Source organism: Colletotrichum acutatum (assembly GCF_030867785.1).
Source record: "Colletotrichum acutatum strain CBS 112980 chromosome Unknown BDZ83scaffold_58, whole genome shotgun sequence".
NCBI lineage: Eukaryota > Fungi > Ascomycota > Sordariomycetes > Glomerellales > Glomerellaceae > Colletotrichum > Colletotrichum acutatum.
In genome coordinates, this window is record NW_026849052.1 from 100,499 (window position 1) to 114,425 (window position 13,927).

Sequence of the window (13,927 nt, forward strand, 5' to 3'; positions counted from 1 at the left end):
ACAGATACTCATCAACTGGACGAATATAATTTACGTCAGGTAGAAGTCGTTGCAAGGGAGAGCATCTCTTCACAAATGCCGCACAGACACCTCTCATGGTAAACACGCCATCATCTCCCGCATGAAGTTTCATGACACTGCACCGGAAGACCGGCTCCACACACCCGACTTTCCACGTTTTCTGTCGGGACGAAGGGTGAAAGGGGTCCTTTGGCTAGTACCTTTTCGTCCCAACCGACTTGAATGCATTTTGAGAATACCATGTTTGCAAGTGAAATTCCATCCACAACCTTTTCTCCGAGCTTCCTGTTTTTCAGCTTCTTGTGTTCCGCAAATGAAGCCCAAGTATTTCCCCCATTACGCCTTATCATGCTCCCGTATCCAACGTACACAAACTCTGTCCCAATATACACAATGAAAACTCCCCGCTCCTTTTAGATACCCCCTGATCTCTCCCGTATCCGGAAGACGGCACTGAGCAAGACGGGACTCAGCACAACCATCTCGACGCCGCAAACCCAGCAAGGAACCCGCCCAACACGAGCGAGACCCCAATCGCCATCGTGAGACTTTCGCTGACCTCGCGGTCAATCCACCGCTGTCTGAAGCTGAACTTGCCAAGACGCATGTGGAACATTTCTTTGACGTCGACTTCGCCCTTCCAGTTGGGCTTCACTCGCATCGACTCGCGTTTGGAGAATTTCCTCTCCACTCTTTTTGTGTTTAATCGCGTCTGATTAGTTTTCTGTCAGTTCGAAATAAGACGAAGAAAGAAAATCGGGAAGAAAGAGGAAGAAACATGAGAATCAAAAAAGGGGAAGGATGGAAGGGAGAAAGAGAGGCGGGCGGAAACTTACACCAGAGACAAGCAGATATCGCCCTTCAACTTGGCCTTGAGCTCCAGATCGACATCCAGATTCAGCCCAATCTGCAATCGCACAGGCTTCTCATCCCGGTCCCCGCCCTGCCGGGGAAGTACCACCGTCGTCTGCCTATTGAAATTCCCGCCGTTGCCGTTCTTGTTATCAATGTTGATGCTCCCACCGCTGCCATTGAACGCAGATTGATGATTGCTGTTGCCATGGTTGTTACTACCGCCGCCGCCGCCGTTACCATTCCGGTTCCTGTTCCTCCGCCTCCTCCTCCTCCCGCCGGCTCCGCTCCCGTTACCCGTACCCTCACTTCCACCTCCGTTCACGCTGACGCCCGAGTCGACGGTCGAGAACCCCGTGCTGGAATCGCCCGCGCTCGAAGCCGAGTCATCGGCGCGCAGGCCCAGCTCGGCGAGGATATCGTTTGCGTCGGGGTTGTAGGTGGATGGGCTTATCGGTGGCGAGGCGTAGCGTCGGTGGTGGGCGTGGGGGTAGGCTGTCATGATGCTTCTTGGGGCCATCTTGAGTCTTTTGAGTTGGATCGGATGATTAGAACGGGGAAGTGTAGTGAGGACTTGACTCGTTTGGATCCCTTGGGTACTCGTGGTGCTGGTTGACTCTTGTCTCTCCTCTGAGAACCTGATCACGACTGGGTATCGAAATCGAACGCCAAAGAAGATCAATCGGTAAGAAACAAATCGGACTTTAGTACTGGAAGTTGACAGAGGCGGTCACTAAGGCAACATCTCTGTTATATACCCGTCCAGATCTTCCCATCCTACTCCGAGCCAAGGTACTCAATGAAACCTCTCGCCGCACCCAACAGAAGACCAAAGGACCATACTCCCTGAACCCTCGTTTCAACAAACCCAGTATCTACCACATCCATGGTGAAAACACCAACAAGACTGTTACAATTGGGCCAAACTCGACTTACACGGGCCTCCTTCAACACTGAAGTACCGTCACGTGATGGGTCGATGGTGGAGAAGGACGGGTGAGCATCTCGTACGATGCCGCCAGACCCTGAAACCGTAAATGTAACCCCTGGAACAACCATATCCATGATCCGTTCTCCAGAGTCCAGACTACCCTCACATTTTATTCTCCTTCCGTTCAAGAAACGAACCAGTATTCAACACTAATGGGATCCTCAACCATCCTTACCGGGATAACTGAAAGAGAGGGTCAAACACCTGTTCACCGATCAACGACCCCTATCGTATGTTTGCCAGAACCCCGTCCCACCTGTCAAGACGTGAGGAGAATGAATTGATGTCCGGAGAAAATCGAGTGGTTATCCGACCTGGTGTTCTATTAATCCCTTCTAGATATATTCATCCGTTACCAATGCAGTAGGTTTTTCCTCACGAAAATATCGACAACTGATATCGATCGGATGCATGAAAGGAATATCCTCCTTCCGTTTTGCGCCGCGCCTAAAACCGCCGCAACTCCATCCGTGTTTCTGCAAGTGAAAAAAAAGGTCATGTTCTTCCTCTCATCGCATTTGAGATGGAGAATTTTCGCCCCCCTGTAGAGCTTTGACTGTGAATTCCATGTTGTTGAGGATTCTAGAACCTCTTCATCCCATTTTGTTTTCCTCCGCATTCATGCAATTGTTTATAGACAAACGCAGCATGGAAGGACCCCTGACCGCATTTCGCAAATGTCATGCTGTCCGATGTCGAATCCTCGGCTCCGCCAGAGTCCTCCTCCCGGGTTGTTGGTGATGAAATAGCACCGCCTTCTGCGGTATACTCTTTTCTGATCCAGCAAAAGAGGGGGGCTTCTCTCAAGTACTGAGCAGATCCCTAACCGACATCCCCCGCCCAGCACCTCTCGTCGGATTCACAATACCACCAGCACCAGCACCGCTACCACTCGCCTCCCCAACCGTACCCCTCCGATCGCTATTCAGCATCAACAACGCAGCCGTGGCCTCGTGGTCCAGATCGCGGTCCCGCTGCGGCGCCAGCGCAGGACTCGTCAGCGCCGAAAGGCTGCCGTACCCGCCGCCGTACGCCTGCGGTCCAAACGCGGGTGACGTCGTCATCGACGTGCTGTAGCTATAGCTATTATGGCGCGGGTGGTCCGTCGAGACGGACGAGTAGGAGTCGTGGCGGTGCCTCGAGTCCTGCGGCAAAAGGGCGGGCGATACGGACGGCTGCTGGGAGCGGGAGTGAGGAAGTTGTTGTTGCTGTTGTTGCGGGTATTGCTGCTGCTGTTGCTGCTGCATGGGCGGAAAAGTGGGTGACGGGGCCTCGGAGTCGGTCATCTCCACATCATCCGGATCTTCTTGATATCGGGGCACGAATTGCGGGATCTGGCTCCACGGCTCGGCGCGGCCACCCCCGCCGGAAGGCGTCTGCAGGCCGGACTCGGTTGGTGAACGGGCCTCGGAGGCGTCGCGCTGGGCTTTGAGCTTGGAGACGCAGTCTTCGAGGTACCTCACGTATTCGATTGATGCCTGAATCATTCCATGATGATTAGCGAACCGGCAGACGGACGAAATGAGTGGATTTCCCAACTAACCTGTAAGATTGCCAGCTTGTGCATTTCCCCGGTGCAAGCCGGAATCATGCCCTTGAGCACGGCAAACTCCTCATTCATTTTTGATCTCCGGCGCCGCTCAATCAGGCTGTGCGCCGTCTTCCTCGCAATCTTGCGTCCCGCCGCGCTTGTCGCTGACGGCGCCTTCTTCTTGCCCTGTGCCGTAGAAGTGGAAGAGGACCCATTCGCCGCCGCCGCCGAGCCGGCCTTCCCTGGACCCGCAGCCCCGGACTTGGCGCCGGCAGCCGCCGACGGGGCATCCTTCTCCTTGGCTTTGGCCTCGGCTTCAGCCTCGTTCTGCTGCTGAGCGCGCGGCTTCATCTGGATAATCTTTCGTGACCTAGTCGGCGGCGGCGGCAGCGCGAAGCTCTCGTTGGAGGAAGCAGCAGCCGCCGTCTTTTGGGCAGCCGAAGAGCGCCGGCGAGACTTTACTGTCTCGCTGGGCTGGACCGGGTACGGCTTGTTCGCGTTGACGTGAGGGGGCGAGATGGGCTGGAAGCTGTTGGTGTTGGCTGGCGACGTCCTCCTCGTGTCCTTTGGGGAGACCCTCGAGGCGTCTTGAACGATTGCTGGCGGTGGCAGTTCGAAAGATAGCTGTAGGGAGGCGAGGTCCTTGGAACCGTCTTGGCCCTTTATGTCCGTGGAGGACGCGGGCGTGGGTAATAACGTTGGGCGCGGCATTGTGTTGTAATGTGCGTTTGGGCGCGTGCGTGTGAGTTGCGAGTGAGAGAGAAGGATAATACGAGGGGAAGACGACGTAAGGTATGAGCGTGGCTCTGAGCGATTAACACGAATAGAGATTCCCCAACCGGACAGGAGCTAGATTGAGAACGGGAAGCCGAAGTTTGAGGGAAATTCTTGAGGCTCTACCGCTGAGGGACAAATTCGGTTGACGTCTGTTTTTGAGGCTGTGCCCACGGGCAAAAGACGACGGTCGGTGTAGCAGCACCAGAGCTGTTCTGGGCTTGGCGACAGATGCAGAAGCGCCCCGTTCGATGTTAGGTGTCTACCAGAAGGGATGCAAAATCCGATTCGCTGGCCAGTTTTCAGACCCGAACTGGGACTCGAGAGTGAGAAAGAGCACGCGAGTGTCGAAAGTAGAGGTAGCTGGGGGCTTTCTCGTAGAAGAAGAAAAGCTTCGCAGGAGGATGTAGAGGGGGAAGAGGGGAGAGGTTGAAGGCAGAGAGTAAAGGTAATGAACTACAGATACGGCGCACGACCACCACGACCTTGGACTGACTCTCACTTTTCTCTCTTCGCCATCCTTGGCCTTGTTCGTCCTTATTGTCTCTCGTGCCTCGCCTGCCTGTTCTCTATCTAACTACAAACCCCGGACCCGTGTATCCGTAGCTGGCAATCTGTTAAGGTACTCGCTCGCCTCAGATAGTCGTCAGCCTCTTAGCTGCCGTCTAGCCACCCACGCCCCCCCTCTCTTCATAATGGCTGGGGGAGGGTGGTCCTTTCTCCCGGCATAGTGTCAACAACCCTGATGGAAGTGAAGAGAGAGGGAGGGGTGATTTTGCTCAACGAACTAGCTTGGAGGACAGAGGGCACGCGACATCGCCCAAGGCCAGAAAGAAAAGGGTCCCCAAAGGGAAAACCCCCGTAAATACAGGACCGGGGGGAGTAACGCAAAGAGGTACGACCTGGGAATAGAGAGAAAATAATACCCAAGACGAACGAAAGAGACCAAAGAGCAGAAAGAGAAGAAGATGGTCCAATCAAGAGGGCGGACCTGGGCTCCTGGGTGAGGAAACGGGCAGGAGAGGGCATCGAGGGTTCAGAGAGGTTGAGCCAATCAGAGGGCCGGATTCGAGCACATGGTGTTCCTGAATGGCAACTGAGCAATTGCTCTCCCCAGCGCCAAGCCGAGCGCCCGCACGCAAGGTTCACTCACACTCACACTCACACACTCCCCCTTCAGATTTCAGATGAGAATCAGAACCCTCCCCCAAGACGCACGAGCTCACACTTGTAGTGTAGAGAAGCTGGCTGGTCAAATGAGATCGTCGGTACTTCTCTCCCACAGCTGCCAAGTCCATGCCTACCTACCTACGCTACTCCGTACAATCTGTGGATATCTCTTGGTCCAAGGGACAAGAGGCACGAGGGTAGGCGTTGTAGCGGGTCTATGAAGCTTAGTTTCCGATGTCACTGGGGTCGAATTGAGGAATCCAGAGAGAGGCACGAGACATGTGCTTGACGTCCCGTTGGTTGAAAGAAAACTCACCGGCTCGGTCTTACACCATTGGCGATGTAGTGAGCCGCGTTTCCGTGTACGAAACGTCCGGAACCCGTGGAAATCCCACCTTGCCTTCCCTTCCCCAGCCTCGCGTGCCTGGGCAAAACGTGCCTCTTGTCTGTATCTGTCATTGATGGAGCTGCACGTCCACGGTGTTTGAGGTTGATTTGCAGAGCTGAAGGAGGGTTTGAGCCTACTCGACTCGTACACTTCTACACAGGGCATACCGGCACACACACGACCTAAGGTACCTTATGCTGGACTGATGACGAACGGGCCCCTGTCCTCTTGTAAAGTGAGCACGTGGGCAACTCTTTTTCTTCGAGTTGACCTTCACGTCTTCGCATCCACGACCACGTGAGTTCGTTCACTCACTCGCACTCTGCCGATGAATATCTCACTTTGACTCGGGGGGCACCTTCGCATCAACCCGTCGCAACCCATCGTTAGACCTCTCCATTTCATACGAACTCGATAATTGCCTCAGCCTTTACCAGAATGGTAAAATGCAGAAAAGAGGCCGCCTACTGCATCATCTATGAGGGAAATTCCCTCCAGCCCGTGGAAAAGCTACCCTGAGTACCCTTCCGTCCCTCTACGTGAGCCGCATAGCCGCCAGCCAGGTCATGATCCGGATTACCTCTTTCTGTCTTCTCTCCATCCCGCGGCCTCCACTCCACTCTACATTCTCCTTCTCCTTCAAGTGTAGTGAGGTAAGCAGGCATAAACAGGGAAAACCGGGGGGCCCAGAAACTTTATAAAAGAGGAGCCAACCGGCAGCTTTATGTACTTATGTACGCCAGATGACTATTGTCCAAACTCCAACTCGGGGCTAGCGGCCGGAAAACAAACCCTTGACACGCTGCGTACATGGGGGAGGGGGGGGGGAGATGCAGCAAGAAGCTTGGTTCATGTCACCGTCCCTCCAGCTCCATCTTTGCGGCGTTCGTTCGTTTTCCTGGGTTCACGAACGCGCACGTGACAGTTGACTATAGCCTTTCGAGAATACGAGCTTGATTGGATGCCTTTATTGAGCGTCGCGGGTCAAGTTGACTGCACAATTATTTCACTTATACCGACCTGAGAAGCACTCATGTCTAGGCTGGACGGCTCTTAGGACCATATCACCACAGATCTTAGACGTCGGGTTTAATGCAATCTGAAGTTATTCCATCTCGTTTGGATAGGCTAACTGGAGAGACTCGATATTTTCATTTTAGACCGTAGAAAATGCTCGTAAATGCTTCACTCATGTCGTGACGAGTGTTCAAAGGAACCAGATATCCCATACCATCGCCCAAAAATGACAGAACCGTGAAGGAAAAGGAGTCCGCCACAACGTACAGCTTCTAGCCCCCCTCATCCCTTTTCATCATCTCCCGCACCAACGACACCATTTTTAAGCCTCGTTACTCGGGTACGCAACCTTGGTCGTAGCCGCAAACTCCTCCTTGATGCTCCTCAAGCTCACAAACCGGCTCAGTAAGTTCTGGCTGCCCGCCTTGTCGTTCGTCCCGCTCGCCCGGCCGCCGCCAAATGGCTGCTGGCCCACCACGGCGCCTGTGCTCTTGCAGTTGATGTAAAAGTTGCCCGCCGCGTTGCGCAGCTTCTCCTCCGCCACCACCACCGCGGCGCGGTCCTGCGCGAACACGGCGCCCGTGAGGCCGTACTCGCCCGTGCCGTCAATGAGCTCGCAGACGCTGGCAAAGGCGTCCGCCGGTGCCGAGGCGTCGTCGTAGGTGTGGATGACGAGGACGGGACCAAAGAGCTCGGTGCTCAGAAGCTTGTGGTTCGCGTCCGTGGTGTGGTAGATTGTCGGGTGGACAAAGTAGCCCTTTGACGAATCGTACTTGCCGCCCGCGACGAGCTCGAGAGACGAATCGTTCTTGGCAGCATCAATGACGCCCGACAGCTTCTTGAACGAGGCGTCGTGGATGACGGGACCCATGAAGTTGCTGTGGTCCGTCGGGTCGCCAATCTTGATCTTGTTCACCTCGGCAACGAGACCCTCCTTGAACTGCGGCCACAACGATTTGGGCACGTACGCTCTCGATGTGGCGCTGCACTTCTGGCCCTGGAACTCGAACGCGCCACGGATGGTCTGCTTTACGGCGTTGTCGACGTCGGCACTCGGGTGGACGAGGTGGAAGTTCTTGCCGCCCGTCTCACCGACGATGCGCGGGTATGAAGCATACCGGCCCTCGGCGACGCCCTGTCCGATGGCACCATACAGCTTGCGGAAAATGGCGGTGCTACCAGTGTAGTGGAGGGACGCGAATTTCTTGTGCGACAGCACCTGGTTGGTAATCGCCTCGGGGTTACCGGGCACGAACTGGATGACATCGCGGGGCAGACCAGCCTCGAGGAGGATGTTGTAGACGAGCCAGTTGGAGGCAATGGCGAAGTCACTCGGCTTCCAGACAACGACGTTGCCGAGCAGCGCCGGGGCGCCGGGGAGGTTACCAGCGATGGCAGTGAAGTTGAAGGGGCTGACGGCGTAGACGAAGCCCTCGAGAGCCCTGTACTCGACACGGTTCCAGACGCCAGGGCTGTTGTGCTGCGGCTGCTGGGCGTAGAGCTCCTCGGCGTACTGGACGTTGAAGCGCAGGAAGTCGGCCAGCTCGGCCGCGGCGTCGATCTCGGCCTGCCATGCGTTCTTGCCCTGGCCGATCATGGTGGCGGCCATGATGTCGTAGCGGTATTTGGTGGCGATGAGGTCGGCGGCCTTGAGGAAGATGGCGGCGCGGTCGGCAAAGGGGAGGGACTCCCAGGCGGGCTTGGCTGCGAGGGCTGAGTCGATTGCCTTGGTGACGTCGGAGGGCGAGGCCTGGTGGTATGTTGCTACTGTGGTGCTGTGGTCGGCGGGATTGACCTGCTTTCCCGTGTTGCCCGTCAAGATCTGGAGGGCGCTGTTAGCTATACGTGGTCGACTTGGGAGCTGTAGATATGTATAAGCTCGACTTACCTCTTTACCGCCAACAACGATTGGCACCTCCAAAGGCAGCTTGCTCTGAAGAGTCTTTACTGCGGCATCCAAGCCTTCACGCTGGGCGGAGCCCTTGGCATAATGGTGCTGTGGTGATTGTCAGTCAACCGCCTCCTCACCAAGCTCCCTTCTCAAGCTTCGTTCGGCGTGTAAGGTAACCTACGTTGGGCTCGTTGGAGATCTTAGGGATCTTAAAGGCAGCGAATGTCGCCATTCTGGTGGTTGTCCTCGTCGCAGGAGCGGACAGGCGTGTTGTGAGTCTGGTGGTCGGAACTGCAGAAACGCTGCGTCCAAGGGATGTGATACGCGAAGAACTTCGAAGCTGGGAGTTGAGAAGCCCAGTTGCTCGTGTGGACGCCATGATGGGCAGATGTGACAGCTTTACGCTGTGCTGTGCAAACTGGCTTCTCTATCGGATTGGATGGGCAGGACAAAGTGATGAGCGTGAGCGATGTGTTGTATGGGTGATGGGCAATTGGTTCGCAGAAGCAGAAGAGCAGGTGACACTCGGGGAAGAAGAGACAAGCGGCGAACCGACTGGCTATTAAGTTTTTTGTAACGTCAGGTAACGTAATGGGAACAGAATTTTGGACGAGTCGTGAGACACGGAAATTGTTCCCTGGATGCTATGAGGTAAGGTACCTTCCCAGCAACCACCGGGCACCTGCCACCGCGAACGTCGGGTGGGCGCGGGTTAAGAATGCGACGAAGCTCGCGCCGGCGGAGAGCTTGTGAGGGGCTGCGGGGGTCTTGGAGGTAGTGAAATCGGGGGTCCCGGTGTCGCTTTGCTGCCGATAAGCATGTCACCACCACGGCCAGCTGCCTATCGCAACCTTGAACAGCTTTGCGGGGAAGACATACAGCCAATCACAGGAGCCAATTGTGCCCTGACCTTGGATTATTGGGGTCGAGATAGCAGTACCGCAGCGGAGTTGATCGGCTCAGTGGGCCCGAATAGATAGAGGCAATCAGCTCTCCCGATCCCGACGTCCCAAAGTCGGGATCGGATGGCTGTTCCGACATGGAGACCTATCGTGTATTGCCGCCCCAAAGGCTTAGGGAAACGAATTACAGCAGCGGAGAAAACTTTACAGTCCAGATATCAATCTAATGGCTCCGTAGTCGGACGAGCCCCCATCATTATTATTTCTTGGTCTTTTGAGATAAGAGCAAACAAGACTATCAAAACACAGCAAAGGTCGAGCTCCCCCAGATGCACCCGCAGTAGTTGTATATCCGTCTGCTCCATTTCCTTATAGCTCCTTCGCTTCATGGGTATAACATAACGTAATGCAACCAACAACGCATCGGATGGTGTCTCCGACAACCGATGCAACAATGCTAGCCAACGTCGAGCGTCGATCATCAACCATCCCTTCCCTTCACCACCTTGAAGTTTGAACAGAGCCTCTTTACTCGCCTTGTCCATTCGCGCGCTCCTGTGCAGGGAAGGGCTCAACGGGCACCGGCTGGCTGGTGTACTTGAGCTGGGGAACGGTGACACCGTAACCCTCCGTGAGACCCTCACGGTTGTGCTGGTCGATCTCGACGCGGATGCAAATGTCCAAGCTACCATCGTTGCCGGTGCCGTGCTGCTTTCCAGCTGCCTTGTGCTTGGATCCCGATTCCACTTCGCCAACGTGGAGGAAATCGTGTCCACCCTTGCCGGAAATCACTGACCGCGTATCACCGTTCGTCGGCGCAGCCAGTCCATTGTTGGGCGAGTTTTCGGTGAGAATGGCAAAGTTACGGCTCGGCATAGTCACATGGTTGGAGTTGGACGTCTTGCTCGAATCGCCGGGGTCCTTGTCAAAGAACTTAAGCAACGTCTCGTCCGTGTCGTGGTTCAGGTGATGGATCTTGTTTCTCCTGGCCAGCAAGTTGGCAATTGCTGCTGGCGGTGGCTTGTTGGTAATGGCAGAAGAGACCACGTTGGCCATATAGCGGTGGTCGTTCTCCGAGGCAATGTTCAACTTGGGATGCGAGTAGAATCGGCCCATAGCCGCCAAGTGCACATCGCCGCCCAAGATGGTGATACGGACGGAGAACTCCGATGAGATGGCCTGAAGTCTCTCGACAAGAGCGTTACGCTCCTTCTTGTGAGTTCTCGCCGTGTAGTGGTCGTCAAGATCGTCGAGCAAATCGACGCTGCCGTCAAAGTGGTTGAAAACACCACCAGCTGGTATTGTCAGCAAGCTGAGATTAGTGCTATAGTCTACTTGCAGACTTACCAAGACCGAATCTTCGGTTCAGGAACTTCACAGGACCCATGATGGGACTGCGGAAAACGTTCTCAAGCCATGTCAGGCGCTGAAAAGCAGTCAGTTTCTGTAAAGACGTCTCACAAGCCATCTTTACTTACAGGGTACGCAATTGGGATTCCCAGCAGAAGGATCAAGTGCTTGAACGGGCGTCCAGACTCCTGAGCACCCTTGAGCTCTTGTCTGAGGCGGCTGAAAATCAAGTCATATGTCTCTGGGTAGTTGATTTGATGGCGTGTGCGCTGTGAGACGCCATTAGTCTTATGCCTTCCAATGGGGGTTCCTCCGTGTTCTTACCTCAGTTCGAGCATCAATGCCCAGGAAGGCAATACGCGCGCCAAGCCGGGCGAACATGTTATGTGAGTGTTCAGCGACATAGGGCTGGGAATCCGATTAGCTGTGTTTTGAGAAGAGTTTGCATCGATTTCTTACACCGGGCTGCTTGCCAACAATGTAGCTGGGATCCGATTTGGCCGGTGCAACGTAGGTATCCATAAGTTGGTTGGGGTCAAGTCCTTGGCCCTCGGCCGTTGTGGTGTGGTCTGTCCATGTATTAGTCTTAATTGTATTGCCGTGGACGAGAAACTTACCCGAGGTGTAGGTGGACGGAGGTGGGGGGAGATGATGCTGGAATAGCATGTAGTACTTGTGAGCAGTTCCACCAATACCCCTGAACACATCGCATCGCATGAATTCGTCAACGTAGGAGCCGAATCCGTCAATAATCTAAGTTGTCCGGTCAGAACATCGTTCACTAAATTTTCTTTGAGTTTTCAGCCTACATCATGATCATCCCAGATATTGAGCTGCGCAATCTGGGCATTGGCAGTTGCAAATGGCTCCGTAGAGTACCTGTTGACAATGTTAGCTCTCGACACCTTCAAGTTTCCCCCCTGGCCATGCACATACCAACGGATGTAGTTCTTCAGGTAGTAATCGTCACAAGCTTGACGAAGCTTCTCGGGGAAGGGGAAGTGTCTGCGCTTCTTGGGGTTCGAGATCTCGGTCCATTCGCGCAGAGGTCCGTCGACTCGAATTCCGTCGTTGTAGATCTGGTCACCTCCTCCGAGCCTATGTGCAAGTCAGAAACAGCGGCCTTGTATTAAGCAGGCCAAGACATTGGACTCACATGACGTGGAATGGTCGCTCCGTGTGATGTCGGTTCACATCGTTCCATAAGGCGGGGCCGCTCCAGGCATCTTCATCAGTGCCCACACTGAATCCGTTACAGGAGTGGAACATGATGCGCATCGACTCGTTGATGGCCGGGACGAAGAAGTGGTAGCGATCAGGCCTGATGTTGCCAGCCGAGAATCGCATATCGGGTATCGAGTACTCCCACTTGGCCTCCGCTTGGCTGAGGGGGAGTGACAGGTCAAAGGCCCAGAAAGTGTTGCGAGGATCAGAGTAAAGACATTGGCCTTGGGTCTCTGAGCCATTCGTGCCCGTGCCATTGGCTGGGCCGGAAACCTCGCCGTTGAAAGCACCGTTGGAACCGTTGACACCGTTCGTCTCGGCAGGGGCGTGATGGCCGTTTACTGCATTCGCAGGGCGCAGAACCAAGTGCGGTGCGAAGCTCTGAGTCTTGCCACCGCCCTTTGTGACGATCAAGACACTTCCGTACCAATTGTTCTCGTCCATCCTGCGATAGTTGAGCAGCGGTCCGCAGATGATCTCCCGACCGTCGGGGGCGTCTTGCTCGTGAGCGTGGGTTGCTGTCGCGCGAGGTTCCTCCTGGCCAGCGGCCTCACCAGCAGCGACCATGATGGGCTTGAAGTTGGGCGGAGCATTGGGGTTCTCGGGCTCGACGCGGTCGCGGTTCAGAAAGTCGGCCAGGTCGTTGGTGGTTCCTCGTTCTTGGGGATCGCGGGGTTGTGCGTGGCTGTGGGCACCGGCGGCATGGCGGAGGAAAGCTGAGCTCTCCTGGTGACGCCATCTGTTGGACGAGGCATGGGGGTTGTGCTCGACATCATCGAGGGCTTCTCCGTGGGGATGTGAAGCCATGTTTGCGGTTCTATGATGGATTTGTGATTCTGGTTTTGTCTTTGTCTGTGAGCAAAACAGAACAGACTAGTTAGATCTTGGGAAAAGAATCACAAAGGATATTACTGGGCAACGGTGGCTCCTTACAATGTCTCAGCGCAAATGAGACTGGCAGGGTCGTTCGCGCGCGCCGGTCAGCTGTCAAGAAACCCACAAGGTCTAGAGATTTGTTGTTTTGCGAACTGCGAGCTCGAAGGGAGGGTATCAACGGCCCGGGTATCTGGTGATGCGACCTCTAACAGAGACCGTAGCAAAAAGGAACCTTGAGGAGAAGGGGAAAAGTGAAAGATGGGAAAGGGGAAAAGCAGGAAGATTAAACGGAGAGAGGGTGTTGTCGAATCCCACCACAAATCGCACGAGAAAAGCGTGTTGTGTTGGATTGGATGCGCTGCTGGGCCAAGGTAGGTAGCGCAGCGTGACGCGAGCTAGGAATTAAAGTGGCAGGGATTGTCGGCGGTGGTGGGGAGAGTCCACTACGCAACCGCTGTGGGCAACGTCCTGGTCTGAGGTGAGCTGCTGCGCTACAGCTGGAAACTCAAGCTAGGGAGGTCCAGGTTCGGTATGAAGCCGCCCAGGCTGCCCTGTCCGTTCGTGCTGCGAGCTGCAGCAGGGTGAAAGGTGGACCGGGGGGTGGTTTCTAGGGGTGAACCTGGAACGGACAGTACAGTCGGACTGGGTCCAAGGAGAGGCCGTCATGGAAGTTTTGCGACACTCTGTGAGAGATTCCATAGATAAGGACACTTGGTGATGGTGGTCTTGGTGGTGCTGTTAGTGGTGTTGGACGAGCGCTGGCTTCTTTGTTGTGGCGATGGCCAACTTTCTGGCCGTCATCGACAAGTTTTCGCCCCCAAGTACAATGCCATATTGACATCTATCTTATCTACCAGGTAAGTGTGGTAAAGTAGGTACCTTTGAAGGCGGCCTCCGAAAACCCCTTTGTATCCCTCGAATTGAGGAAACCAGCGCCAGG

At 55.0% G+C, this 13,927-nt stretch overlaps 4 protein-coding genes across 4 annotated transcripts; all 4 read right to left on the bottom strand.

Annotated features, from left to right (window-relative positions):
* Window positions 1–490: 490 nt before the first annotated feature.
* On the bottom strand, window positions 491–1,393 carry BDZ83DRAFT_579715 (uncharacterized protein; the record flags this gene model as incomplete). The annotated part of the gene is made up of 2 exons (XM_060505275.1): window positions 491–713; window positions 858–1,393. 2 exons carry the CDS (start codon window positions 1,391–1,393, stop codon window positions 491–493), a joined length of 759 nt encoding a protein of 252 aa, XP_060363986.1.
* Window positions 1,394–2,575: 1,182 nt separating this feature from the next.
* Window positions 2,576–4,274, bottom strand: BDZ83DRAFT_368258 (uncharacterized protein). Its single transcript, XM_060502624.1, has 2 exons — window positions 3,408–4,274; window positions 2,576–3,342 (listed from the first exon to the last, which is right to left on the bottom strand). Exons 1-2 carry the CDS (start codon window positions 4,104–4,106, stop codon window positions 2,668–2,670), a joined length of 1,374 nt encoding a protein of 457 aa, XP_060363987.1. The 5' UTR covers window positions 4,107–4,274; the 3' UTR covers window positions 2,576–2,667.
* Window positions 4,275–7,066: 2,792 nt separating this feature from the next.
* On the bottom strand, window positions 7,067–9,014 carry BDZ83DRAFT_579714 (1-pyrroline-5-carboxylate dehydrogenase; the record flags this gene model as incomplete). Its single annotated transcript, XM_060505274.1, has 3 exons — window positions 7,067–8,566; window positions 8,633–8,740; window positions 8,817–9,014. 3 exons carry the CDS (start codon window positions 9,012–9,014, stop codon window positions 7,067–7,069), a joined length of 1,806 nt encoding a protein of 601 aa, XP_060363988.1.
* Window positions 9,015–9,568: 554 nt separating this feature from the next.
* On the bottom strand, window positions 9,569–13,342 carry BDZ83DRAFT_624661 (uncharacterized protein). The gene is made up of 10 exons (XM_060508459.1): window positions 13,045–13,342; window positions 12,044–12,963; window positions 11,824–11,985; window positions 11,697–11,766; window positions 11,505–11,640; window positions 11,347–11,456; window positions 11,212–11,295; window positions 11,016–11,156; window positions 10,885–10,963; window positions 9,569–10,832 (listed from the first exon to the last, which is right to left on the bottom strand). The coding sequence occupies exons 2-10, from the start codon at window positions 12,916–12,918 to the stop codon at window positions 10,066–10,068; spliced, it is 2,424 nt and encodes an 807-aa protein (XP_060363989.1). The 5' UTR covers window positions 12,919–12,963; window positions 13,045–13,342; the 3' UTR covers window positions 9,569–10,065.
* Window positions 13,343–13,927: the final 585 nt, after the last annotated feature.